Here is a 27,782-nt window from a genome sequence, read left to right on the forward strand (position 1 = left end):
GCGGCGCTGCCGCCCGCCGCCCCCGCAGGAGGAAGCCGCCGCGCGGCGCAGCCGATGCTCCGCGCTTAACCGCCTCCGCCAGCCGCGCTCGGGGGAGTCCGGCGCCGCCGCCGCCGCCCGCCGTCTCGGGACCCCCCCGGCGGAACCGGCCCCATGGCGTTCAGCGCCTGGCAGATCCTCTCGCCGGTGCAGTGGGCCAAGTGGACGTGGTCCGCGGTGCGCGGCGGGGCCGCTGCTGGAGGTGAGGATGGTGGGGGAGAGCGAGAAGGAGAGGACGACTCGCAGGCAGAGACCAAATCCCTGGGTTTCAGGCAAGTACGCTGCATCCCTGCTTTGCGAGCTCCCGGGCGTTTGAACTCGTTCCCTCCCCGTTAACCTCCCGGCTCTGCTGCCTTGCACGCGCGCTGGCACTCGCGGCACGGCACGTCCTCTCGGGGACAGAAGGGCTCGGCTGCGGCGCTCTGTGTCCCGCGTGTGGCACCTGCCCTGCATGCGGAGCTGCTCCCGCGGGTGTCATGGCTGTGCCGCGCACGGGCCTGCCTCCGCCAGCCCGCTGCACCCTCGGCTCCCCGCGCGCTGCGCAGCACTGGCTTGGTTCGTCCGTGGCACCAGGAACCTGCGCAGCTCCTGAGCATTTAGCTTTGTGGGTTTTGAGACCTGTTAGCAGTAGGGAAAGGCAGTGGGAAAGGAGGGAGACGTGTGCCAGAACCACCTCGCGGCCTTATAGCTGCTCCGAAACTGTGAGCTCTGGGCTCTGGGTGAAGATGCGGCAGGCGTGGGGCAGGCGGATCGAGGCTTGTTTTCTGGACTTCCTAACGCACCAGCCCTCTGGAGCTGAAGAGGAAGATGTGGGTTAGGCTGCCACGTCCGCGGAGGTCAGTAATGGATGCTGAGAAAGACCGGGGTGATGGGGCGGTGTGATGAGAGCAAGCCCGGGGGAGGCAGCCGGGCGCTCCGGACGCACAGCCCGAGAGCTGGACTAGCTCGGCCAGGGGCCGGGGCTGTGTGGGGGGACACTTGTGATGTTGTTTCACCTGCTCTACCTTTTCCATTTGCTAGCGTGGCCTGCTGGAAACACAAGAGCGGCAGCCGCAGGATGCCTTCTCCGGGCGGGCCGCTTCGGCCCGGGAGCCGGCCTGGCTGGATGTGTAGGGCGTGTGAAGGATGTCAGAGCTAGCCGGGAAAGTGGTAATTCCTCACTGTTTTCCCCCCCCCCTCGGCAGCTCGGACTCCGAAGGTAATTTTGAGACCCCCGAAGCAGAAACGCCGATCCGCTCGCCACTAAAGGAGCTCTGCGAGCCATCGCTGGGACCGCGAGAGCCGGAGGCCGGGACCCGAGGTAAAGTTCAAGCATGCGTCTTCTGCTTTTCGGTTTTCTGCTCCGGATGCAGAAAAGCAGGGTGGGGTCAAGGAGGAGAAGTTGCTTGTTTTGAATAATGCCTGCTGCATTTTTTGTGGTTAATGGTCTGGATGGTTCAAATGCCAGTACTTGGGGCTGTATGTGCTCTGCAAAGGGCTGTTCTTTAACTTAAATGCTGATTTTACTGAATCATTTTGGGGGGGGGGGCTGCCTTGCAGGCTTGAAAGAGTCAGCTGGGCTCCCCTTGGCTCTTGCCTAGGCAGCCCGAAATGATCACCAGGCTGTTTTGCAATCACCGGTCACACCCCGCTGTTGTCCCCAAGCCGAGATAAGGGGTGAGCATGCGGGGGGAGCATGCGTGAGGCTGCAGACGCAGAGATCCGTAAATCTGGTTTGGGGAGCTGCCGCAGCAGGTGGGGGCAGAGCCCGGAGATGCAGAGCCTGCAGCCGGCAGGGCTGCGGTGGATTGATCGAGAGGAGCAGAAGGTTTTGTTGAATCATTCTGTCCTTTAAACCGCCCTCTCAACTTCCCTTCAGACCTTGCCGGGCTCAGTAATACCTCCCGCCGCCTCCGGGTGCAGGAGCGCGGGTGGCGGGAGCTGGCTTGCGCATGCTTCGCCTGCCACTTGCTGTGGGAGAGACCTGCCCTTGTCACAGGAGCTGACGTGATGCTGTCTCGCTGTCAGCAGCAGAGGTTTCGCTGCACAGGCCCCTTTTCCCTAGAGTTAGTAGCCTGGCCTCTTCCCGCGTAGCTGCTGTTAAATGTGTGAGAACTTGAGCCTGCTGAACCCCGTTACTGGAGAAATTGCAGGGACCTTTGGAAAACCCAGGGGTCTCCTTGCCCGCAGGAGCCCGTGCCGTTGCTGGTTCATCTGTGCGTCTCGCCCCAGGCTGTCGTGTCTCTGTGCACGACTCCCCGTTAACCCTTGGCCTTTCCGAGCACCACCTCCCTCCCCTTTCGCTTCACTCCTCTTTCGGAGAGGTGGCGGCAGCGCGGGGCCGGCCCCCGGGGCGAGCTCTGCGTTTGTGCTGTCGGCRTGCTGAGCGCCGAGGCTCTGGAGCTCTGGCGTCGTCCCTAACAAGGAAGGTGTGCATCCCTAAGGGGCGCAGGCGGCGTCTGCGGGGCCGGGAGCTCCCGGCCGGGCGCCCTGAGCCGCGCTCTGCCCCAGGCTGCGGGGCAGCCCCCGCTGCGTTCGACCYGGGGCGTTTCTCCAACGCTCGTAGTGGCGCCTGCTCGCTTACCAGCGCCCCGCGGCTTCCGGGGGTGCCCCGGCTTCAGGGGTGTGCTCGCTCAAACCAGACCCCGGGACCCCTCTCCCAGGAAAATTCCCTTGCAGGAATTAAGATCGTTTCTGCAAAAGCTTCTGTTGGAGGAAGCACTTTGCTCCAGACCCCGGGGAGTTACTGTCCCAAAAGCCTGAGACTGAGGTGTAAAACCCCTGGACCTTAGCTAACCTATACATTAAGGCCTCATCATCGCCATGCGTCCTGGTTCCCGAGGGGCTGCATCTCCGTGGCATGAGCCTGGGTGTGAGTGCGGCTCAGGAGCAGGCAGCTGTGATAAACGCGGTGGTCGGGAGGCGATGCAAGAGCCGGTGCCCTGCAGCCTTGAGGAAAGAGCTGCCGCGAATGCTCGTGCTGCCCCTGGGCAAGTGCCGCGGTGGGAGGCGCGTGAGCACAGACCTGTGGGCATGYGCGCCGGCGGGCATGGCCTTTCCCGGGCTGGGATGGACCGGGGGAGCGGAGACTCCTGTGTCCGAGTAATGCTGCAATTTTGCTGTTACTCACACGTCTCCTGACCCTATTACGTCTAAGACAGCAGCTTTGGCTCGAGGGGCTGGTTGTTCACGCACAGCTGAAATGTGGGCCAGAGGCATTAAACCCCGTGTACAGRGACAGAAATTCGGGTTGTCCCCTGCCCCCAGGGAGGGGGCCGTGGCGAGGCTCTGCGCCCACTCAGGATCCCTTAAACAGGTTTCCTCTTGCCGTCTCGGACGACAGAGGCTGTAATTCTGTCCTGTTCTTGCTAAAAGTTGCCTTCGATCGTCTGCCAAAAGGAGAGACTCTGTGCAGGGAAAGGAGCAGCAGCAGCAAATATGGAGCCGTTAGTGACAGGAGCGGTGCTCGTCCGCGGATACGGCTGTTCCCCTGATTTGGGGCACGTGTTATCCGGAGCGCTAGTGGCAGCATTGTTTGTCGGTATGCTAATTCTTAACAGAAGAGATTTAAAAATAGATCAGCGTCTGTTAAACAAAAGCGGAAAGCCAAAAGAGGAAAAAAGTCGTTAGCTGTGTGAGCCGGAGCTGAATGCGCAGCCCAGATATCCTGTGCTGGGTCTGTGCGCGCCAGGCAGCCAGCGGAGGCAGAAATGCGTGACTCATGCTGTGCACAAAGCTCCAGCCGAACCAAAGGCTGCGGATAGTGAAGGGGTTGTTCTYGCCGGCATTTGGCATTCAGGGCTGCGCGGGGAATCATTGCTGCTTCACTTGCTTGCTGTATGTAGGATGGAAAGGGCACGGGGTCTCTGCGCCGCGGCGTTGCTCCTCCCAGACTTCGCTGGCTCTTTTCAAGGAGCAAGGGGTGGCCCGCAGGAAAGATGTTTAGCCAGTCGATGTTTGTGTCTGATTTTAGCCTGAGGAAAACAGTCATAACTACTACAACGCACATGCATAGAGTGCCCATTACTGCGGTGCCAGGCTGTCCTCTCTAAGTTTTTCTCAAGAGAGCATAAAATCTCCATTTTCATTTGGTAATACCCACTCCGTGTGCACTGGCAGGACCAGAAACAGGTTTGCACTCCATGCACAGCTGGTGTGACTGCTGTTCTGAGGAATTCGGAGTTCCCAAAAGAGAGTGCAGAGCAAGTGCCCCTGTCCTCCCCTCGCGGACGGTGAAGCCGTGGCAGGGAGCGGAGCTGCCTTGTCCCACCGGAGCTGGATAACCCCCGCTGGCCTCCGTCTCGCGGTGGCAGCGCGCTCCGCTCGGGAAGGCTGTTCTCGCCTTTGCACGGTGCAAGCGGCTTTCACTGGATTTGATTTGGGGTTGGTCCCGGAGCCGCCGAGCACGCCTTGCTTCTGGCACTGCTTTCGGAGGGTTTAGCGGAGTTTTGGCCCCGGAGCAGCGCTGCAGCCGAGAGGGGGGTGGGGAAGGGCCCCACGGGCCRGCGCGGTGTGCGACCGCGGCTCTCGCTCGCGCCAGGGCAGCGGGGCGGCTCCGGGAGCTGCTCTTCCCGCCTGCTTTCCACCGCCCGGGGAGCTGAGGCAGCAATTTGGGCAAATCCCGAGGGCTGATGCTGCGCTTTCTGTGTTCAGCCGGGTGCATAAAGCTCGCGCCCCGTCTTCGCGCGTGTGTGCGGAGCTGCTCAGGCGTGGGCAGGGTCTTGCAGTTTTTGTGAGGATATGGGTGTTATGAGCAATGGTCACACGCACGCGTCCCTCCTCTCCCCATGCCAGACCCCCGCAGGAGTGAGCAGAGGTGTTTTCCACTCTCAGGTGCTTGTTTTTCAAATATAACTCATTGCTTGGGTTAGAAACCATGATCAGCTTGTGTCTGCGAGAACATCGGCTGCAAAATCCTCAGGCGGGGATGTAAAATGTGTTTAAAAGGTGCCTGTTCCCCTGCCTTCGAAGCCTGCTCTTCTGTTCAGGGGTGTCTCAATGAGGTCTAAAACACTTGAGCAATACAACAAGTGTAATAAAGTTTTCTGTGTGGCCTATTAAAGAGGTTTCCTGGTTCCTAACGATGGAAACGCCTGGCAAGGGCTGCCTGAAAGAGCGTTTGCTGGCTGCACTCCAAGTACGTTTCCACTGGATCTGTGCTTGCTGGTGCATTTTGTGGGGCAGAAGGTAATGTCTCTCCAGAGTTTTCTTGCAGTCTCAGGGTGCACAGCCCCCATGATTCATTTCTGTGGCTTTTAGCATCCTAAAGATCGGTTATGCAAGCCACGAGCCATCAGCTGAGTCAGGGCTGCTGGCGCGGCGTCCCGGCTTAGCCCGGGAGCCAGAGATCTGCCTGGCTCGCTTTCCTCCTCCTGCCAGCCTGCGACTCGCTCCGTCACCCGCGAACGCGGGCTGCTTGCGAATGCCCCGCGATGGGAATGGCCTCTGGAGGGGCCAGCGCGCGGCTCAGCCCGCGAGCGCCCTGCCTGCCACGCGCCGGCGCCAGCTTGGCCCCCCTGCAAAACCGGCAAGCGCGGGGGGCAAGCGGGTTTCCCTGGGCACGCTCGGCATTTGCAGCCCCCCGGGCCGATGCTGATTTTCAAGCCTGTTCGGTCCCTGGGGGAGCAGCGTCATGCTCTGCCCCTGGAGGACCTGGCTCTGCCGGGTGCATCCCGCTGGGACAGTGCCGGGAGCGCTGCGGGGCCCTGCACGCTCCCTGGGGGGTGCCGAGCACCCCAAATCCCGCTCCGCATCACCTCGGGATCCCACGCGCATCCCGTGCCGGGACGGGGGAGCAGAGCTGCGCCGGGCTGGGGAGCGGCTCCGGGCATTTTCCTTTCCTGCCCGTGGGCACTGGGGGGGGGGGGTTGCCATCTCCAAGATGTCTCGGTGGATAAGGAGCTTCCCCGTCCCCTGACAGAGAAGAAGAGATTAAACAGTAAAAGCATTTAGTGGCAGGGATTGGAGTAACAGTGATTAAGTCATGGATCAGGATTTGTGATTAAACGACGGCAGCAGTGCAGTGAGACCGGAATAGATGCACGGGCGGGATCCCTGCGGCAGGGGAGCGGGCAGCGGCTGCCCGGGCAGTTTGGGCGTCCGGCGGACAGGGACCGGCCCTGCGGGAGCCCCAGGGCGTGCGGGCTGCGAGCGGGGCCGTGGGCTGCACGCTGCCTCTCCTCTCCCGCAGCCTTTTTCCTGCCTTCGCCCTTTGGGGTCTCGTCGCTCTGCTGGGCCTCCCCTCCCCGTGCCAAATGCACGCGGATTTTCTTGCTTTCCCCCTGCTTTGGCTCCTCGCATCTATGCATCGCAGGGATGTTTTGTGAGTGAGAGCATCGGCCGCAGGCGACTGCCCTATCTAGAGCGCGCAGTTAATAATTTACCAGGAGAGGCTCCTGAGGGCCCRCGCGTCCGCCGGCGGTGGAGCGGCACGATGCTCTGCCGCAGGCAAGGGCTGCCTGGACCGCGCTGGGCTCGGCCTGCGCTTCTGGGATTGCAACCCGTCCCCGTGCGGGCAGCTGCCAGGAGGATGGAGAGCCCTTTCCAGGGGACGTGGGAGCTTAGGAAAACRTGAAGCCTGGGAAAGGTTAGGACAGTTCGGCCTTGTTCGGGGGAGCCGCGTGACGAGGGCTGGCGGGACCCGTGAGGCTCCGCGGGAGAGCCGGGGCTGGGACGTCGGGGCAGAGCAGCGGAGCGGCCGGGGCAGCTCCGGCACCGCGTTGCACCGCCTGGAGCTCACCTCGGTGATCTGTAGCTTTCCGTGGAGGCGAGCAGCGGCTCTCCCTGTTCCCCGCCCGGGCACGAGGGTTTTCTGCCCCGCGGTCGCTCCCTGCAGGCGTGCAGCCCTCGCGGCGCTACACGGGGGCGTTGCAATTGCAAAACCCCTCTCGTGCTTCAGGCGCCCCAGTTGGGAGCATGTCCCGGGGAGAGGAGAGACATAAATGGAGACGTTCGTAGCTGCCAGCGTGGTGCAGAGCGACGCTTCCCTGCAGGGGGGCCGGCGCCGTGATTTATGTCTGCTTTCTCCACGGTGTCACACGGGCTTCGGGTTTTGCAGACGGTGCTTGAAGCCGGGGTTAAACAGTCAYGGCAGCAGCTGGGGAGGCCGAGCTCCGGGTCGGTCCCGTAAAACCTGATCCTGGAAGAGCCATGAGCAGGGGAGGGGAAGGCACGTGCAGAGCCCGGCTCCCACGCGGGATGCCGTCTGCACGAGGGCGCGCAGCGGGCACGGTTTTAACGCGCTGYTTTTGCCTTTGCAGAGCTGCATGGCCACGATGACCGGCGGGTAGGGGAAGGCTGCCGGGACGCCTCGCCCGAGAAGCGCTCCGAAGATGAGGCTCCACCGCCGCGCGGAGCCCCCCGAGGCCGCACGGATGCTGCAGCGGAGACCGGCCCCGAGGCCGGCGAAGAGCCAGCCCTGACGGAGCCCCCGGCCGAGACCCGGCCTCCGGGTGCCTCCGCAGCTCCCGAGGGAGGCGTCGAGGCTGCCGATGCGCCCGGAGCCGCCCGGGAGTGCATCATGTCGGGAGAGGGTCCCGCGGGGCCGGCCGACGCGGGGCYGCCGGCGGGAGCGTTTGCCCAGCGCTCCTCGCCCGGCCGGAGCAAGCTCGGGAGAGGGAAACCGCCTGCCCTCGGGAAGAGAACGGGTGATGAGCCGGAGGCTGCTGCAGCCGGGGCGGAGAGCCCGCTCCCCCGGGCCTCCTATGGCTTTGATGCCGACGCGTGCGACGGGAGTGTGAACCGCTTCGTGCCGGGGGGCTCCACGCTGCCGAGCGCCGCGCTCCCGGGCCATCCCAGCAGCGAGCCGGCCCTGGAGAGCAACGCGCCGGCTCGGAAACCGGAGCCCGATTTCCCAGAGGGGGCTGAGGGCGCCGAGGCCAGGAAGGCTGCGCCCAGGAAAGGCAGCAGGATCCCGGCCAGCAAGCTGACGCCCAAAAGGCAGAGAGAGCCGGCGAAGAAACCCGCCGAGGATGCGGAGAGGGCTGCTCCCGGCAGCTCCTCCGGCGTGGATCCCAGCCAGTGGGACAGCCCGGATTTCAACCCCTTCAGCGGCAGCTCCGCTCTGCAGAACTCGCCGACGCTCCCCAAGGCTTCTTACTGCTTCGACCCCGATCGCCTGGGCTCCGTGGATCCCTTTAAGCCCGCCAAGAGCCTCGCCAGCGCCGCCGCCGACTCCTGCCCCACGGCCGAGAACAGCCTCAACGAAATCCTGGAGTCTCGGACGCTGGAGGTGCAGGACGAGCTGTCGAAGGGCCGAGACTCCCYGAAGAAGCCCCGGTCGCGCTTGATAACGTGAGTGCGGGCAGCTGCCGGCCCCCGGCCCCTCCGCGTGCGGGATGGCGGCAGCGATGCTCCGGGCTCCCMCGGTGTCTTCTGAGCGAGCCCAAAACGTCCACGGGCCCCGGAGGCTGCTACGTTCCCGCTGCTGCCCGGGTTTTTTCTGCCCGTTGTCCTGGTGGTAGCCGTGTCTCTGACCTCGCTGCTCGGGAATCGGTGGGTCGAGAGGGGCAGGGGTCCCGCGGCAGCGCCGCTGCACGGGTGCAAAGCCCCCGGGGAGGGCAGGGCTGCCCCACCGAGCCTGGATCGAGGTCTGCTCCCAGGAATCGCTGCGGAGCCTCTTTGGAAAAGCGCTCGCGATTCCGGCTTGCGAGGCCGAGCGCGCGGGCTGCAGGATCTCTGAGCCGGAGCAAACCTTCGCAGTGAAGGCGTGAGCCCACGGGGCTTTCCGAGCCCGCGGGAGGGTTTGCGCCTCTTCTGCAGGTCGCAGACGCACGTCTGGTCAGTCAGATACCGCTGGAACGTTTTGTGAGCTGCCGCAGAACTTCCCTTTTTGTAACTGAAGGGAAGAACAGCGGCTAAACAGGCAGCTCGTTTGTTGCTTTTAGCACGTTTGCAGAGGCAACGGGGAGCTTGTTGTCCCTTGCAGAACTATTTCGGTGCATGTGGGATTCTTTAAGTGCATATTTAGTTCCTGAACCATGCTATTTAAAACCACCGTGTAAATGGTGACGTTTCCCAGTGCTTACTGGGAATGCAGGCACTACTCCACTCCTCTGGGAATAGTTTTAATGAATAAAACTGGTTATTTTCCTGATATTTCACCTACTGCGTCACAAATGCCATCCGGACTGTGTCTGGGCAGTACTGAAGTCTCAACCTGACTTTTTAAGAGCTTTAAGTCATAAGATGCAAAACCCCAACTGCTGAGACGGGTGGTTGTACCTGCCCTCTGCAAGGTCTTTGAACAGGCAAGTGAAGCAGAGGGGAATATCGCGTAAGGGAAGAACTGCCCAGCAAATTTTGGGGTCCCTCCACTGTAATTTGTGATTGCATTTAACACCGGTAATTGGAACCAGTTGAAAGCAAAAGCAGGAATCTTGATACAGATTTTAAAGGGAGTCAGCGTTCCTGTGTGTGATCCTGAAGGGAGCAGGAGCTGGCAGCGAGGGGAAAGAGCAGTGAAAGTTCAGGCTCTCCTCATTGCTGCGGAGCAGCACAAGCTGTTCCGGGCACTTGCCTCCCTCGTAATTTGGATTTTTGATTGAATGCTCAGTCTTCCTCTGATAATAGTAAATGCAGAATCAGAACATCTTTTACTATGTGTTCTTTCCAAAAASACAGAGCTGTGCAATTCATTGTGTTTCTCCAGATGAGAGTTAATATCCAGGTCTTTTCACATGCTTTTCTTCTCTCCATCTGTCTGTCTCTTTCCTGTCTATTTTTTGGTGCATCAGGACTACTGAACAAGTGAAATTTCTCTGTTTTCTGTTGTAAGTACTCTCTTCTGTTTTTCTTTCCTCTCCTGTTTCGTTGGTTTTTGTTCTCTCTCTCAGTGGGTGTGTGTTGGCCCCACCACCCTCCATGGCATGCAGGCTCCTTCTTGCCTTTCGACTCCTGCTCTCTGCTCCCTGACGTGTCCTCCGCGCCTCTCGGAGCGCGTTTCGCGGGACAGCTTAGCCTTGCAACTGCCTGCGCGCGAGGGAGCGAGAGGAGGCGAGCGTCGCGCTCGAGGCGCGTGCCTGTGCTTGCTCTCACAGCATGCCCACTTGCAACGCGTTTTGGTGACATAAAAGTACTCAAAATCAGTGCTTCGGCTGGGGGGAAAGCAGATTTCCGTGCAATACAGATCCTGGCAGAGGTGGGTGATGTGAGATGGGTAGAGACGTGGCTGGCGACGGGCCGGGCTGGCAGGCGCGAGCAGCCCCGCTGCAGGGACCTGTGAAATCCTGAGCACCGTGAGCAGTGCCCGTGCCGCGGTGCCCGGTGTTCCCAGGAACGAGCAGGGCAGCCCCGCGTTGCCCCCTCCGTCTCCCGGCGGTGCTCGTGCCGAGGGAAGCCCRGGGAAGCCGGCGCGCGGGCTTAGCTTCTCTCTCGTGTCGTCCTCCCAAACGCCCTTCTCCTCTCCCCGTGYGCCAACAAAAGCAGAGCTCGGCGCAGGTGCCGACATCTGCGTCTCGGCTGAGGACTGAGCTGCCGTTTTGCAGCGCGGTTCTTAAAAAGGTGTTTTCCTTCGTGCGGGACTCGCAGGCTGGCGGGGCTGCTGCAGCTGTGAGTGCCGGCAGCCAGCGCGCGCGAGAGGGGCGGTGGGTGCCAGCGCGTGCCCTGGCCTCGGGGGCTGCGGATGCAGAGCCAGGACGGGCCGTCTGTCCTCCTTCTCCCCCACTTCCCCGTTCCTGCGAGTTACAGACCTGTTATCGTGGTGTTGGTGGGGGAGATGGTGTGATAACACCATCCCCAGGAGACMGTACCGTGACCGTGCCTAAGAACAGAGAGATCGCGAAGGACGCGGCGAGCTGTGGTTTAGCTGCTTACATTAGGGCGTGATGGAGAAGAATGAAGTCGAGAGGGGTTTTTCAGTCTGATGCAGGAGCGCACGTTAGCATGCAAATAAAATTTCCTTGTGCTGCGCCACGTCRCTCGTGGTGCTCTGCCGGAGCACGTGCCTGGTGGGATGGCGAGAGCGGAGAGGGAAAGGGGTGGGGAGGCGATCCGATAAACCCCGCAACGCCTCGCTGCGAATCTGTTCAGGCTCCTGCCGTCAGCTCTGCAGTGCTGGAGCGTCAGATCTGGAGGAGATCCCTCCCCCACCTATCTGTGGCAGGCTATCTTCAGCTTGGCAAGTATTTGTCTTCTGGGAACTTCAGGCCTGGCAGAAGCAAGGGGAGGTTGCTAAACGTGGAGCGAGAGGGCGGTTGAGTGTGTGCCGCTGCCCGGGGTGTGGGAGCAGCTCTCCGTCACGTGCGAGAGGCGAATGCTGCATGCACATCATCTCCTCCGCCGCTGCGCGGGGTAGCGATGCACACGGGGTAGCGATGCACRCGCTGCAGCGCCGCCGGGGGCCCCTGCCACGTCTGCCTTGACGCAGGCAGGCTGAGYAAAAGCGGAGCGAAGCCCCGCAGCGATGCGCGGCAGGGAGAGGCAGGAGCTGGTGGCCTCCTCCGGGCTGCCCCCACCTCGTCTCTGTTGCTCGGCCCCCGAAAGCCGGGGCCGCAAGCAGGAGCGGTGGGTACCACTAAGGCTGGCTTGTTCTGGGCGGCTGYGGGAGCCAGGAGGGTCTCCGCAGGCTTTCTGAGGAACCACACGTAGAAACCCGTGAAAGCCACYGGCCCCGCTCCCGCTTCCCCACCGGCAGCCCTGGGAACCCAGGGCAAAGTCCCCGAGAGCCTCCTCGCGGGCGGGCACCCGGCCACGGGATGTCCTGCGAGAGGAACCTGAGCTGGACCGCTGCAACCTGCAAGGCGCTCCTCTTGGAGATGGCATTTCCATCGTGATGCAGAGCGCGTTCAAGGTGCAAAGGAGCGATGTGCTTCAGCCCTGCAAGCAAAGCCCCGTTCTGCCACCAGCAGCTGCCTGCCCTGGGCTGCACGTGCCTGAGCCGCTTGGGAAACGCCTGGGCGCGGCGGCGATGGGCCCCGCACGAGTGCGAGACCGGCGGCAGGTGCTTCCTTCGTGCAGAAAACCAGCGTGCCCCCAGACCCCGGGATGCCGTCCTGCCGATGCGCAGGGCAAGGACGTAGCGAGGGAAACCCTTCTGTTGAGAGCCCTCGGTAATCGCCTTTCTCGCCGTTGGCGCCTCGGCGCCCTGCCTCTGCTCCCYGCCTTCGCTGGGGCGGCAGCAGGAATAAACGCCTCGGAATACGAAACGGTGTGTTGCAGTGTGTTTTCTTTGCTCGCTCCTCCCGCGCGCGCACCGGCGTTTGCTCTGCCTCGGCGTTTCGCTGGTGAGCGTTTCGGCTGCGGCGCGGGCAGGGTGCAACGCTAGCRCCGGGGCTGCCTCCCCGCTTGGGCTGTGCCGCACGCGCCCCCTCGCCCCCCTCCGCGGCGCCCGCCGCCCGCTCAGCCGCCCGCTTCTCTCCCGCAGGAGCGGCTGCAAGGTGAAGCGGTACGAGGCGCAGTCCCTGGTCCTGGACGTTGGCGCTCAGGTGAGCGGCGGGAGCGGCGGGCTGGGGGGGCGATGCAGCCGTGGGAACGCTGCGGCAAATGCGGTCCGTGGGTTTTGCTCCCTATTCGCTCTGCCCTGAGCGCCGCGTGGGTCTGCAAAACCCTTCCGCGCTGGCCGGGAGCAGCTTGTCCGCTGGGTGATGAGCTCCCGGTGCTTCCCGCCGACCGTCCGGATACCCCGGCGGCCCGGTGGCCTCTGATGAGTTCAGTCCTGCTTAACCGCATGCCTTGGTCCTGCAGGATGAAGGAGCGCTGATCTCGGAAATCCCCGACGTTGCRAATCGGGATGGCCACGCCACCGATGAGGAGAAGCTGGCCTCCACCACCTCCGTGCAGAAAGCGGCCGGGCCGGAGAGGAAGGGGGAGCCGGAGGATGACCTGGAGTACTTCGAGTGCTCGAACGTGCCCGTGCCCGCAGCCCGGCACGGCGCGGAGGCAGGTGAGGAGCCTCCCCGGGCGCCCGGTGACCCCCGTAGCCGCTGGCACCGCGCGCGTCCTGCTGCGGCAACAGCAGCTCCAGCACCTTTTATTGGCGCCGGCAGGGCTACAGGCTGCCGTGCGTTTTGAGGAAACCTCCCCTCGCTTCTCTGCGTTGTTTTCGTTACGGAGAGGTTGGCCGCCGGCGTAGGCTGCCTTGATTCGGGCTCTCTGCGTGCAGCGCTCTCCCGGTGGAACCGCTTGCGTTGTCGGAGAGCCCTGCTCTTGCCAGGGGCTGCCGTAACGAGCAGGCTGATTTCGGTCACAGTAATTAGAAGAAGCGTTAGCAACTGAAAAACAAAAGCTTCCTGTGCTCCAAGCACCGCAGCAGCATTAATTCAGCAGGACGTGCCCCCGTGGCAGCCCGTGACCCCCGTGGGCTCGCGGGGCCGCCCCGCTCGGGACCGGAGCTGTCGTGACGTGGCGCCTTTCGAAGCCCGACGGCTGGGTCAGTGCAGATCTCCACGTTGCTATGGAAGATCTATACTAATGAGCTTGGTGGTGTTTCACTGTCTGTCTTCTACGTAATTTGCTGCTCTGACCAATCCATTAAAAAATAATTAAAAGCCAGGCAACAGGACGTTTAATCAATATTGAAGTTGCAGGTGCAATGACAGAAGCCACCGCACTGAAGATTTGCAGCCATCTCCTGTGCAATTATTCATTAATCATTTCTCTTGAATGCTGCAAGGAGCTGCAGACCTCTCGGGAGATGTTCTGTCCTTTGTAAAACGGCTCTTTGCCTCTAAAAGGAGGAAAAATTTGGTAGTTGACTGAGGGTCTGTGAGGTTTTACTTGTTGCGGGTCATCTCGGTTGGCCGAGCAGGCACGGACGGGCTCGGTGCTGGCCATGGAGTTGGCCCACAGCCACTGACCGGGTGCGAGGGCGAATGGGAGATCCGCAGGCACCGAGCGCTACGTTGCCTCCTTCCTTCCGTAGCTGCGTTCTAGGAACATGTTTTTCTCTGCCCAGTTTGCAGATGAATAATGGATCGTGTTTGCAGTTGTTTACAAATGAGGCTCATAAATTATATCCCAAGTTATGTGAGGTGGCAGGGGGTCCGCAGCACGGGAGACTAGCGGAGACAGCTTTTAGCTTCTCTCCGGGGCTGCTGTCGAGAACAGACAGGGCCGTGCGGCCCCTCCTCTTGCTTGCAGCAGGCCCAGTTGGCGCGAGGCTGAGACTTGTGCTATTCGGAGCGGACGGAGCAGCTGCGCTTTATCCCCCGCGCAGAGCCGGCGGCGCTGCTCGCGCTCGCGGAGCGCCTTCTGGCCCGTGCGAGCCGGCCCGGCTTGCAAAACATGAAGCATCCCCCGTGTCTCCCTTCGGTCTCAGCCCCCCGCAGCCCTGGGGACCAGCTGCGGGGGCAGCTGCCGGGACAGACGCACGGGGCTGCGTTGCCACCAGAGGGAAGTGTTGGCTTCCGCTCCTGGGAGTGCGGGAGCTGGGGCTGGAGTGCATCATTCCCCGTCCATGGAAGGACAGGAGCTGGGGGAGAGGGAAGCTTTTGGGGAAGGGAGCTCGGGGGATGTGGGCACTCCGCCGTGCACCTCTCCATCCTAGCAAATCCACTTGTCCGGCCAGAGTGTCGACTGCAGGCAGCTAAAATGTTGTATTTCCCTGTTTCTAGGCTTTGAGAAGGAGACCTCCAAGCAGCAGGAGAAGGATGGCCCTGGCCTCTTCCCGGTGAGTGCCCCTTCCCTTTCACCGGCCGTCGCCCACGGGGGTCCCGGGTGGCGCTGCCTGCGCGGTGCCGTGTCCGCGGGGAAGTCGCTGCAGGTGCCCGCGCGGCAGGCGGCGCGGCCGGGCTGGGCGCGTGTGCGTGCGCCCTTCTGCACCGCCGCTGCTCCTGCCCCGCCGCGCGGGCACGGAGCGGGAGGCGGGAAGCTGCCGTGAACGTCGCTCCTAATCCCACCAGTGCAATCACAGCCTCTCTGAAAGAAGTAATTATGGGGCCGGGCCGAGCCGCGTGATGGGGTTCTGGCTGGTGCAAAGCGGGGCGCGGGGGATGCCGCGGGCAGGCAGCACGGCCATCGTCTGCCATCTGCTCCTTCCTTTTAGCAGTGATCCTCAAGTGCTGCCGTCAGGAAGCAGAGACAGGGGATTAATAAAATCAGCCCGGCTCTGCTGCCTGGCATCCCCATCGGCTGCGGGGTGGCGACCCCAGCGTGCGCCTGGCCGCGGCCGGGACCCGCAGCGAGCGGCCCCAGGAGCCCCGCACCAGTGCGGCACCCTGCCAGCTCCGCTCCGCTCTGCTCCGCTCGCCTGCCCCGGCCGCTCGGGGGGAGCAGGTGACAACGGGATTAGCAGCATCAGCAAAATTAGCTGCTCTGAGACAGATTTAGCTATGCTAAGCCCCACAAGGGCATTCGGCAAAGGGAGCCTGCTCTTTGGGGCGGCAGAGTGCTGCGGCTCGCCGAAGGCCGGGCTGGCGGAGCGCATGCAGACTGGCCGCAGGCGTCCCGAAGCGCTCGGGAGGGTTTGCCGCGGGGCAGGCACGAGCCAGGGTCAATGCTTGCAGGGGGTCCGGGTGCATGCCCGCTGCTGCGGAGCCCCCGTGGCTGAGCCCCCGCGGTGCCCCGGGCCGGTGCCAGCTCGTGGCTGCGGACGGCAGAGCTCGGAGAGCTCGTGCGAACGCCGGCGCGGGGATCCAGCGATAGCCTGAGCTGGGGGAGGAGGGGGGGGCAGCGAGAAGCGCTTTGGTTTCCAAAACACTGCAAAAACAGTGACTGGCTCCTCTGTAGCACTTCTCTATTTATGGCCTTGCAGGCAGTTTCCAAGGAGATAGCTGCAAGGGGCCGGCGCTGGCGCTGGGACCACGAAAGGAGGAGAGGYGGTGGCGTGAGCCTCCGCTGGGAGGAACGCTTTCCTGGGAGGCCTTTCCAGCTGGGCGACCCCCTTGGGAGAAGGGACGGGACGGGCGTCGCGCAGGAGCCGGCTCTCTGGGCGGCTCGGGATGCGATCCGCCCTGCGCCTGGCTGCTGCCGTCACGGCTTYGGCGGAAGGGAGCTGGGCCCCAGGAGAAGGCGGCGCTGAGCCATGTGGGCACAGCTGTCCCTTGCAGGGGAACTTGCCGCAGGTCCTGCATCGGTGTCTCCCATCTCGGGGCGCTCTGGGAAGAGCCGGGCTCCGGTGTGCACGGCCTGGCTGCACGGGGGCCCCGGGCTCCTGGCCATCAGAGTGTGGTCCCAGGGCAAGAGCTGCCCTCATGGCCAGGGTTTGACCCGGCACCTGCTCGCCAGCAAGGTGAAATCAGCCCCCCAGGTCCCTGGTGAATTTGGGGCAATTCACAGGGCTGCGCAAGCGTCTCTGCAGCTGCTGCCCGCAATTGGGATGTATCAGCTGCAGGGAAACCTCCCCCTGGCCGGAGGGACCGAGACAAGACCCGAGCCCTCGCAGACCCTTCTCGCGTGGCTCGTGGTCAGCAGAGCTCCTTGAGGCCGGAGCCGCTGTCAAACTAATCGCGAAAGCACAGGCAGGGCGAAGCGAGGCGGTGCGAGGTGCGAGAGCGTCCCTTCGGGATGCGAGCGTGCATGTAGGACGCTGGTGTGCACGAAGCACGCCGACACCCCCCGCTTGGGCGCTGCACGTCCTGGCGGCGCCTCCTCCTCGCCTGGGTCTAGGGGCTGGAGCCGCTTCGCGCGCAGGGGATGCCCAAGGTGCTCGTGCCCCCGTGTCCGGGAGGAGACGATCCCTGCCGGTTGGGGCTCGGATCAGGTGTCCGCGGGCCCTTCCCGCAGCCGATGCCGGGCTTGGAGCTGCCGGCGTGTGCAGGCAGGGAGGCTGACGAAACCGGGGAGCACACCCCAAACTCAGGAAGCAGGGTGAAAAGAAAGCCAGGGCGATGCCGTGTCCTCGACGGACGATTCTCCCCGCAGGTTGGCCCTGGGCTGTGCTCGACGGAGAAAGACCCTGCGCCCGTCACCAGTGTGGGCAAAAGCGAGAGTCCCCTGGACGGCATTTGCCTGAGTGAATCCGAGAAGACGGCGGTGCTCACGCTCATCAGGGAGGAGGTAACGGCGAGGCAGCTCCCTGCCGCGTGCACGCAGGGTTGCACCCGGTGCGACACCCGGCCGGGGGTCCTGCCCCGACACCTCCCGGCTGCCTTGCAGGAGGCCTGGGCGCTGCTGCGGGGTGGACGGTGGGGGGGGGGACACGCCGATCCCTTCGCCCGGTCCGACACCCGTGTGCCGCCGGTGTTGGGACACGAGCGAAACCGAGCGCCTCTGCGGGGCTGAGGGTCGGGGTGCGCGCTCGGAGCACGTGCCGAGGGTCTTGTGTCTGCCCCGACCTAGATCATCACCAAGGAGATAGAAGCAAACGAGTGGAAGAAGAAGTACGAAGAGAGCCGGCAGGAGGTCCTGGAGATGAGGTACAGACCCTCCCGGCCGGCGCGCGTCCACCCGGCCGCCCGTTCCCGCGGGGCTGGACCGCGCGTTCCCGCGGGGCGAGCGCTTCTCCCTCCCGCCGCGGGGCCCCGGGTGCCTGGCCGGCGGCAGAGCCGTCCTGCAGGTGGGCGCCTGCAAAACGCCGCCTCTCACCTGCTGTCTTCTCCTTCCCTTCTAGGAAAATTGTGGCCGAGTATGAGAAGACCATTGCCCAGATGATAGGTAAGGCCTCTGCCCCGCGCGGGGAGCACCTAGMGCCGGGTGCGCCTCGACCGGCGGTCGGGTGCCCGCGCTGTCGCTGCGTCCTATGTGCTCTCCGTCCTCCCTTGCAGAGGATGAGCAGAGGACGAACATGACGTCTCAGAAGAACCTCCAGCAGCTCACGATGGAGAAGGACCAGGCCCTGGCGGACCTGAACTCTGTGGAGAGGTCCCTGTCAGACCTCTTCAGGAGATACGAAAACCTGAAGGGCGTCCTGGAAGGCTTTAAGAAGGTCCTTACCTCTCGGGCTCCTCTTCCCTCTCGCGGTCCCGAGGGCAGCGTGGCCTCACCCGCCCCGTGCAGTAATGCTGCAGCTCCCTGCAGTCCCRCGCGGCGCAGTGCCCTGGCGCAGAAGGCTGTTTATCTGCCTGCTTTCCTCTGCCAGCTGCTTGGTGAAGGGGCAGAAGAGGCTCGTGAATGTCGCGGGAGTCAGCRGTGGGAGCTGGGCTCTCGGAGAGCCCGTTTGTCTCCGTGTTCTTGCTAGACTGTTCTCCCTTTAACCTGTGAGAAGCTGCATCCAAGGCAAGAGCAGATGCCAGGGCAACGCGCCCTTAAAAACACTGGCTCTGTTTACCCACGGGCTTTTCCGTGCTGCCAAGCTGGATAAAAGGCTCCGGCATAATTGAGAAACTTGGTCTATTTAAAGCCTTTTTCTGCTACATTCAGAACATGATAGATCAGAGTAGCATCTCTGAGCTCAGTCCTTGTTCAGATGGATGTACTTTATTTTCCAGAATGAAGAAGCTTTGAAAAAGTGTGCTCAAGATTATTTAGCCCGGGTCAAGCARGAAGAGCAGCGGTATCAGGCCCTGAAAGTCCATGCAGAAGAAAAGTTAGACAAGTAAGCATCCCATTTACATCGGGCTATGTGAAATGCAGGTTGGCCCTTTCTGGGTGCTGGTGAGAGGGAAGAGAACAGGTGGCTTTTCATGCTTTCCTTCGATGGGGTCTATTTATAAAAGCATGGCAAACCCCCAGAGAGGCTCACGTGAGCAGCCCTGCCCATCCAGCACTGACGTCTGAGATGTTGTACGGCACTGGCCTCCACTTGCATTTCTGAGATTAGAAGGCAAGAGCTTATTGATGTGAAAAGCTGCTGTTTATAACCTCAGATGTGAGTTTAAATGGATATAATTAAGCCAGCACAAATCCCTGAATGGATTCTCTGATCTTCTGCTTAGCTTTTCTAATGGAGGCCCTGAGGTGCAGAGTCTATTTGCAATAGCTTAAAAGCTCCCACATTTTGGCTGAGCTCATGTTTCTTGTGTGCAAAGGGGGGTCATGCAGTTACCCTGGCCGAGCTGATGTGTGGCAGCTCATGGTGACCTGCTTATGCATCTGAGCCCTGAGCTAAGTGGATAAGGAGCTGGTTTAGGTTAGCTCTGAGAAAGCAGAGTTTCCATAGCAGAGTTTGGCAGAGTTACCTAATCCAGCTTCATACAGAGTGCAGCTTTTCCGTGCAGGGAAACCTTCCCTGGCTGCCTCCAAAGACATAACCGCTGTCTCTTTCTCTCCCAACCCCACGAAGAGCCAAYGAGGAGATCGCCCAGGTGCGCACAAAGGCGAAAGCTGAGAGCGCGGCGCTGCACGCCGGGCTCCGCAAAGAGCAGATGAAGGTGGAGTCCCTGGAAAGAGCCCTCCAGCAGAAGGTAAAGCTCCYGCTGCTTTCGCTCTGGATTGCTGCGGTACCGTTTGGCTGCCCTGAGCATCTCCTCGGTGCTGGAGGCGGTCTTTGGGTCTTTGGCCCAGAAAGTGCTTTTCTGTGTACGGCTGCCCTCTTGCAAGGCGATGCGAGCTCTGCCCAGGCTCAGGCAAGGCTGCGTGCAGTGATGTGGCCTCCAGTGCTGGGCTGGCACGCGTTGAGCTGTCTGGGAGCGTGGGCAGAGCTTGCTTACGTGTGCCTGCTAATGGACACGTGGGTTGAGCAACAGCAGAATTGGGCAGCCAGAGCTGCGGGGGTCTCTGTGCCACGAACGCAGCTGGATGTGTTAGGGACCTGAGCCCGTGTTCCTCCGGCACCTGGGTGCTGTACGGAGGAGCTGTGGCAGGGGCAGGCACAGGAGCCCGGCTGCACCTTCTGCTGGTGGAGCTTCGTGCGCTGACTCAGTGGCAGATGGACCTGGGCTTAATCTCCATCTGGTGCCGCAGCGGGGGTCCTCAAGGTCTGCTTTTCTTTCAGAACCAGGAGATTGAGGAGCTGACCAAGATCTGCGATGAGCTGATAGCGAAGCTGGGAAGGACAGAYTGAGTCTCGCCGCCCCTCGTCCAGCACTGTGCACTTGGCCGCTTTTCTTGTACCTTCGAGCACCTTGCCTTATCACCCAGGATAACCCCCTTAGCAGAGAAGCACACGCGTGCAGCTGCCTCCCGCTTGGCTGCCGGACCCCGCAGCCTCACCTGCAACACCGGTCCCCGCAATGTCCTAGTCTCTGGTTATTTCCCAGGCTTGAGAGCCCCGATGGGCKCCCGGGCTTGGCTCAGCTCTCCGCAGTCAGGCTGGACGTGCGCGCTCCCCTCGGGGCCGGCAGCCCCCCGGCCGGCCGCGCGGTCCGTCTGCACCGTTCCCAGCGGTGCGGTGGCTTCCAGGGCTCCGGCGCCCCGGACACGGGAGCGGGCTCTAGCTGTGCTCGCGCGAGCTCTGCCGCTGATGTCCTTTTCTCGCTAGATGGGTTTGACGGCGCGGTAGGTCCTGCCCCGAGATGTGGGCAAGGTCCCAGGCACGATGCGGGGTCTGGCGCAGGCCGAGCGGTGCACTGGTGAAGCGGCCTGGCGGTAGATAGGTTTTGGGGAGGTGGTTTTCACGGGGATGACCCGTGCCTCTCGTACACCGGTGAAACATGGCACAGCACATCCTGATCCCGGCCGTGCCGGCCTCTAGGGAAGGAAGCTCACGTCTCTCCGCGTTCGTGCACTTTATTAGCATTGCACTCGGGCTCTCCGCCGACTTCTTCCAATGCGGCACGGTCCTCCTGCACATCCCATTGCCCACGGGAGCACAGAGACGGCTGCTCTGCCGTAGTCACTCCAAGCCATCTCGGAGAGAGCACAACTGAGTGCTGGAGATGTCTGCAGCCAGGGGTGGTTTGCTCAGAGAAATGGGGAAGATGTTGGTTCTGGAGAGCTGGGACCCGTCCTTCCTCCCTGCAGCTGTTCTGCTGTTCACCCCGGCACTTCCTGATATTTATTAATGTGGGTTTCTAGTCTGCTTTAAAACATGTAAAGCCAAACCCCTTGCTGTTGGTCCCACAAGCTGCAGGGAGGTCAGTCCCCCGCCGTAGCTGTTGCAGAAGGAAGGAAGTAAACCCTAAACAACTTCATGATTCTGCTGACCTAAAGATCTTTTTTCCCAACCAGTACAGAAAAGGCGATGAAGAGGGCAGCAATGCTCTGGGTCTTGTGCTGCTGTCAGAAATGCCCATACCGCACTGAATACTAAGAGAAACAAACAAAACCCACCTTTTACAAGCAAAGGCAGATCCAGACAGCCATAAAATAAACTTTGAAATCTGACAGGACGCAAACCAAGATCTGAATTTCCATGCAGGCTGTATTTCAAAGGCGTTTACCTTTCTGGCCACGCCAAGCTCGAGCAGAACTGCTGAGGTTGCCTTTGCGCTGCAGTGGGACCGGAGCAGCTCTGCGGGCGATGGGTGTTGAACGCACACGGGGAGCCGGGGTGCGTGCCCTCCTGGGGATGCTGTTGCATGAGCCAGCCTGCCCCTGCGTCCTGCCCCTGCGTCCTGCCCGCGCGTCCCGCCCGCGCGCTGCCTCGCCGCGGCTGGGAACCGTGCTTTGCAACGCTTCCTCCCAGGGTCAGTGCAGAGCAGCCTTGTCCTCCAGAAAGCAGGGTGCGTAAGGCAAGAGCTGTACGGGCAGAGGATTCTCTATTATCACCTTGAATGGATAGTGGTAATGTGTCCAGTAAGGGAAATATTTGCTGTTTGGGCTGTTTCCTACCCAGCCTAGCTACAACTCTAGCAAAACTTTTTGCTGCTGTCTTTTTGTAACAGAATCAAGCTGTTTTCCCTCTATTTTCTAGTTCCCTGTGTTKAGCATGCAGTGCAAACATCTGTTTAAATCAGAGCCATATACCTGATAGATATTTTATTAGTTATATTATGTATATAGAGACTTTATTACACACCTAGGCAGCAGAGATGATGGCAGCCTGCCCTAGCGCACGACGTGCCTGGTCACGCTCCCGGTTAACGCGGCGGAGGGGCTGTTAGCGGTGCAGAGAGGGAGCCGGCGGCTGAGACCGTTCGGAGGGGGGGGACCTGCCGCTTTCTGCTGAACAGTCACCTTGCACAGCTGACAGAAAAGAAAAACCTTTTCTTTTCTCTTTTTCCTCCCTGCACACCCCTCTAGTACACTGGTAGAAAAACCTCTATGAGATGATCTGCAAAGGCAGTTTCTGTCCGGGGGGGTCAATGTGCCAACTGCAGCCCGCTGGGGTATGACTCCCTTCACTCCATTTCACCAGCATTTGGGACTTCTAGACTAGCATCATTTTCTTCTTTTCTTATTCTCACGTGTGTCCAGCTCCAAAACAGCCTTCCTGGCCTTACCGCAAGTGACCCTCTTGGCTGCTGTTAGCCGGGGCTTTTGCAGGGTGATGGTGACTAGCGAGGAGCGACCTCCAGAAGGTGCCGATCACGGGATGTGCTGCACCTCTGGACCAGTTCAATTAAAAACCTTGAGACCCATCTTTGTTTTGGGTTTGTCCGTTTGCATCTTGTTCAGAAATTAGAAGGAGAGCAGAGTTGCACAAGGTCTTGGGGCTTGTAAAAAGTTAATTTGGGGTGGTTTCCAGTCTGAGAAGTTTTGGTTTCACCACTCTCAGCAGCTACCCAGAACTGTAGCCTGCCTGTTCTGAAGTGAATCCTGCAGCCTTCCCTCTGCTGCAGGAGGAGCAGCGTGAGAGGCGAGGCTGGCTGCGGAGAGCTGCTCCCACGGCAATAATCTGCTCTGGCAGCATCTTCCCACTTCTCCCCGCTCCCTGGTGTCTCGTGGTTGCACTTTCACTGCCTCTGTCATCCGAACGCTGCTCCGTTTCTGTGCCTGTCAGCATGCACTTACAATCTGGGCAAAGAAGATTCCTAAGGAATGATTTATTAACTATAATATGGTTATAGTTACATATATATAAATATATATATAATGGTTATAGTTATATATAATAGAAGGCGTGTGTTTGTAACTTTAAATGGGCAAGACTGTTGCCTCTCGTGTGCTGCTTGCTGGCACGCGGAGCCGGGCGCRAGCTGCGGCGAGGCCTGGCTCGCTTCCTGCGGCTCCTGCTCTGCGAGGCTGCAAGGGCATGGCTCCGGCGCTCGCTCAGCAGCAGCATCCGAAGAAGAGTGTGCGAGTCCCTGCTGCTCCCAGGCCGGGGAGCYGATCGCAGTCGTGTTGCAGGGTAATTTCCTCAAGTGTCTTGGGAACACAACGGTATTCGCACGCTTCCCCGTGTTCAAGCCAAGAGTGATACCAGTGCAGGGAAACTTTGCAAATACCCACCCGTTGAGAGCCGAGCATGGCTGTGTTCGTCTCCTCTTTCTTTCTCTTGCAGTAGAATTTCAATATCTGTTTCTAACAGTCGAGGGTGCCTGCCTGTAAAACCGTTAATGTTGCCGTTTGCAAGTGTGCATTTGCCCATAGATCTCTTGTCTACAATGAAGTGCCAATGAGTAATCATCCTCACTGCAAATCCGCTTCCACCSTGTCCTTCCGGCGCGCCTGCCCTCACCGAGGCAGGAGGACTTCATCTTTGCATTGACTACTACCGGGATTGCTTTGTACAATGTATGTAACTGCCATCGACATAAATTTTATATGTACAATAATTTCCCTTTTATATGTCAGGTAAATATTTGTAAGAGTTATACTCACACAAATGAGATYATTATAATGATTACTAATATATTTTTTCCATGTTTCATTGCCTGAATAAAAATTGTGTTTATCACTCTTGAAAGCTTCTTGGTATTTATTAGAAGACGGGTGATGGATTTTTAGAGAAGCCAGCTTTACCTTCTGGGAAGGACCTGATTCTGCCTCATTCTTAACAGGGTTGATAATTCTTTTGATTTCGAAGAAGCATGAGTAGCATCCATTCCTGCAATCTGCTTTTATAAACTCTGAAATTCAGACCTGAAATGACTTTGAATGCCCTGTTAATTCCTAGCAAGCTTAAATGCTGTGCATGGCGGATTACCCTAAGCTGTGGTGCAGCCGCCGGTGTGCTTTATGCTCGGGAACAGCCGCCACAGCAGCCTTGGGACAGCTGTCCGCAAGGAAGGCGAGCGGAGAGCAGTGGCGGTACCCTGGGAAGCAGGACCTGGCTTCACCCCCTGACCGACCCTGGTGCCTTTCGCAGCCTTGGGTAAATGTTCCTCGGTTTAGCTCCTCTGTCGGTGACGATGGACCCTTTCCCTGCCCGGCTGAGGGTCGCCAGAGCGAATAGGTGAGTATCGGGGACGTCTCGTGGTGCTCCCAGCCCCATGCATGCTTCCAGCCGTCCTCTTGCACTGGTTTGGGTGGGATGGAAACTTTGGAGGATTTTGCCCCAACTAACCTGCTGCAAACAGCAAGAAAGGCGTTTTTTTTCCTCTGCACAGAGCGTGTTGGCTTTGTCAGGCCTGTTGAGAGCCACCACAAGGTGACTTGTCTGGAGCTGCTAAGACAGCATTAGCCAGGGGCTGCATAAGTGTGTTATCCTTGGCCCACTGATCCGATCGCTCCAGGAGATTAGCTGTAAAACCTTAATACAAAGCAGAGGCTGCGCGGCACCGCTCCGCACACCGCTGAACATGCCTGCGCTGAAGACCCTCCTGGCCCTGGCCGTCGTCACGTCCCTTGCTGGAGACAGTAAGTGTCCTGTGGCTAACGGCAGCGGGAGACGGGCCGCGGCTCCGGCGGGAGCTGCCGCCTTCGCTCAGGTGCCCGGCGGCTCGCGCGCCCCGTTGCACCCCGCTGTGTGCCGGGCTTGCTCCGCGGGGCGGCTGGTGCCAGCACTCGGGGTGCACGGTCCTCTGCCCTTCCCTCCGCCGCTTGCTCTCTGCACCAAGGGAAGTGTGAACCGTGACTTGGCTTTTAGCTCAGGGTGAAATCAAGGGCGGCACCACGCTGCACTGAACCGCAGTGGGGAACTGCGAAGGGCGAGCGATCGCCTTACAGACGTCACTGCTCGCTTTGGATTAACGGCCGGCGCTCGCTGCCGTTTGGCCACCTAAATCGCAGTTTGCCCTGAGACGTCGGGTTCCTCCCTTTCCATGAGATGAACGTAGGCAAAATAAAACGTGTTGAGCACGTAGCCGGGAACCGCTTGCCACGAGAGGGCTCTGCTCAGTCAGGAAAGCAAATACAGCTATTGCTCCCAACCTAAGTGATAATTGTGTCATCGCGGCTCTTCATGATTTCCTGGTTCGGGCTGAAGCAGGAACTTCCTCTTTTTTTTTCTTTTTTTTTTTGAGTTGCCATGTCTGCAGGTATTTAAAACAGTGCTGCTATTTAAAGTCTAGTTCTGCCGCAAAATGATGATAACACTTTTACATTTGCTCAGCCAGTTCCCAAATGCGCTGGGCCCTCTGGCAACTGTGCATTTTCCTCTCCGAAGGGTCAAACAGCTCTTAGGTCTATTATCAGCTCTGACGCACAGAGCTCCCGAAGAGGCCAGGAGCAGGTTTTTATCTTGCATTGCTCTGGCTGCCGCTGAGAAGCAGCTGGAAGAGGAGGCTTTTGCTCCCTGACACCCTCCCCTACCGCTTTGCGGCTGAGCTCTGCCCTCGTCCCTTGGCACGGCATGTTTTTGGGTGCAGCCTCTGCGCTAAGCGTTGCACAGGGGGAAGCTGCACTGGTTCAGAAACACACAAATGCACGAAACCTGCTTCCACAGCTTAGCCGAACCCTCCCTTCCCCCTGAAAAACTGTTCAGTAAAATGATATTTGGCAGAGAAAGCCGAAGGTCTAGATTTTTTTTTTTTAATAATATTGTTTCTACCTATTTTTAACCTAAGGGAAATGATGGGAATCTCAGTTTCAGGAAGTTTTTGCAGAACCAGGACTCAGAAGAAATTGCATGCACGATTTAGTGTTTGTCATTTTTGAGTCACACTTGGCACAGTTTTGCATGCCTTTTGCGCACGGGCGAGAGCCCGGCAGCCGGATCCTGAAGCCTGTTAACAACTTTGGCCTTGCGGAGGCCTGGCCCCGCTCTTGGGCTGCACGTCCCCTTCCCTTTCCGCAGCGGGGAAGCGGTGCCGCCGAGCCCATCACCGCGCACCGAGGCTCCCTGCCCGTGCATGGGCACCCGCTGCCCTTGGGCTGCTGCTTCAGAGCCCTGCAAAGCCCGAAGAGCTGGCGGTGGGTGCGAGGGCAGCGCCTCGCCGCCGCGCTCACCCTTTCCCCCCCCCCCCCCGTCTTTGTGCAGGTGAAGCGCTGAAATGCCACAAATGCATCGCGTCCAACGAGAACGACTGCGACAAGCAAGGCTCCCACAGCTGCCCCCAGTACGCGGACGCCTGCTCCACCATCACTGCACCCAGTAAGTCCCCACCGGGGCGGTGAAGCCATCGGCACCAAGGGTGCCCACCCATGCTGGGACCGCTGCATGCGGCTGCCGAGCTGCGGCGCCGGCTGCAAGCCGAGGGCAAAAGGCAGCTTTGCAGGGAGGCTGCAGAAGGGGAAGTGAGAGCGTCACCGAGGAGAGGCAGAGCGTCCTGGGGCCCCGCGGCGCGGCAGGGCTGCAGGCGGCAGAGGGGCCGGGAAGGGAGGGGGCATCGCCCTGCCCAGAGCGGCGTTTGCAGGCGGGATGCACTCGGAGGCAGCCAGGAGAAGCCTTCCCCAGGCAGGGCTCCCTCTCCGAACTGCCCTTTAGCCTCAAAGTGGCTGCAGAGAGCGTGGTGCTCTCCTGGGGGCTCAGGACAGATGCTTGCGGCTGCAGGATGCAGGGGGACTCCTGGCTGGGGGCTCCTCCGGCTCAGCAGAGCGAGCGGCAAAGCCTCTGCAGCCCTTTTGCACGGACCGTGGCAGGGAAGGGGTACGGCTGCGCCGGGGGCTGGAGAAAGGGTCCCGTGCGCAGCGGCACCTCCATGCCTGCCACGGTGAGGACCAGCCCTCGCCGGGGCGGAAGCCCTGGAGCAAAGTCCCCAGGGCGCAGCGCGTGGGAAGCACCACTCCGCTCGCCCGGGCCATAGCCTCACCAGGGCCGCTGGCCCCCAGCCCGGCCCTCACGTGGGGCACACGGATTAGGAAGACGGCCAGTCCCCGTATAACCGAGAGCCCCAGCAGCTCCAGTGGTTAATCGCCCTCCCATTTCCTGGGCTGGCAACGAAAGGTCGGTGCTGCTTGACACTATCCTGCTAGGGGACGGTGTTTCTCAAGCCCAGTGGCAAGGCAGCAGTGCCAGTTTGATGAGCCGGACCATGGGAGGGCAGGCTGGATGCCACAGGTTGGGGCTCACCATGAGCTGGATGCCTCAGGCTGGGTCTCACCGTGGGCTGGATGCTGCAGCCTGGGTCTCCCTGCCCGAGCAGGGAGCGTGAATGCACTCTGGCTGGTGCAGAAACGTGTGCGATTTTATCAGCTGCTGCTCTTTCCCAGTCAGGGGTGTGAAAGCAGCCCGAAAGCCGTGGGAGTTTCTGCAGGACACCTGAGGACAGCCAAGGGAGAAGGCCTCCTCTCCATGGAGCGGTTTCGTGTGCAGGAGCTTGGATGTGAACACAGCTGACTGTGTTCCACCGGGCTTTAATATTCTTTGGATCACAGACCCCCCGGGGTTCTGCATTTCAGGCATTTTTGTAACTTATTCCAGCAGAAAATGGCTCCTTTTGACCTGACTGGCTGATAAAAAGCAGTGGAAACAAAAACCAGCAAAAAAACAGAGTCAAGCCAGATTCCAGAATGTTTTGCTTTTTGTGCACTGGGATTTTTCCCACCTGTTTTTTTTCCAAGTTTTTAGTCTTCAGAGACAGGCTTTCAGTCTGAGATAAATTACAACATTTTTCTGGCATAAGGGAAGTCCTCCTTTGTGACAAGCTGTTCTGATCCTCCAGAAATGCTTTAACTCCCTCAGACCCACCTTGCAGTTGCAAGAGCGAGTGCATATGGGGCCTGAAATCTAGCCCTCGCTCTGCCTCGGATGCTCTCTGCATGTGTTTTTTTGGCAGGGCTACAAGTATTTGCTCACTTTTTCACGG

The 27,782-nt window shown here is 60.4% G+C and overlaps 1 protein-coding gene across 3 annotated transcripts in view; it reads left to right on the plus strand.

The window, feature by feature from the left end:
• TACC1 (transforming acidic coiled-coil containing protein 1) overlaps nt 1–23,538 on the plus strand; it is a 34,944-nt gene extending 11,406 nt beyond the window's left edge. Inside the window, exons 1-13 of one of the 3 annotated variants that reach the window (XM_026064480.1) lie at nt 89–311; nt 1,224–1,339; nt 7,278–8,310; nt 12,380–12,440; nt 12,700–12,898; nt 14,568–14,623; nt 16,816–16,950; nt 17,233–17,309; nt 17,504–17,547; nt 17,658–17,818; nt 18,321–18,427; nt 19,115–19,235; nt 19,766–23,538. In XM_026064480.1, the coding sequence (XP_025920265.1) occupies nt 154–311; nt 1,224–1,339; nt 7,278–8,310; nt 12,380–12,440; nt 12,700–12,898; nt 14,568–14,623; nt 16,816–16,950; nt 17,233–17,309; nt 17,504–17,547; nt 17,658–17,818; nt 18,321–18,427; nt 19,115–19,235; nt 19,766–19,834 (2,337 nt within the window). In that variant the 5' untranslated portion in view covers nt 89–153 and the 3' untranslated portion in view covers nt 19,835–23,538. Of the gene's footprint in view, nt 1–88; nt 312–1,223; nt 1,340–7,277; nt 8,311–12,379; nt 12,441–12,699; nt 12,899–14,567; nt 14,624–16,815; nt 16,951–17,232; nt 17,310–17,503; nt 17,548–17,657; nt 17,819–18,320; nt 18,428–19,114; nt 19,236–19,765 lie in introns of those variants that run through there. The other 2 variants (XM_026064481.1, XM_026064482.1) reach the window with 2 other exon arrangements.
• The last annotated feature ends 4,244 nt before the right edge of the window (nt 23,539–27,782 follow it).

Source organism: Apteryx rowi, unplaced genomic scaffold (genome assembly GCF_003343035.1).
Source record: "Apteryx rowi isolate R43461 unplaced genomic scaffold, aptRow1 scaffold_217, whole genome shotgun sequence".
NCBI lineage: Eukaryota > Metazoa > Chordata > Aves > Apterygiformes > Apterygidae > Apteryx > Apteryx rowi.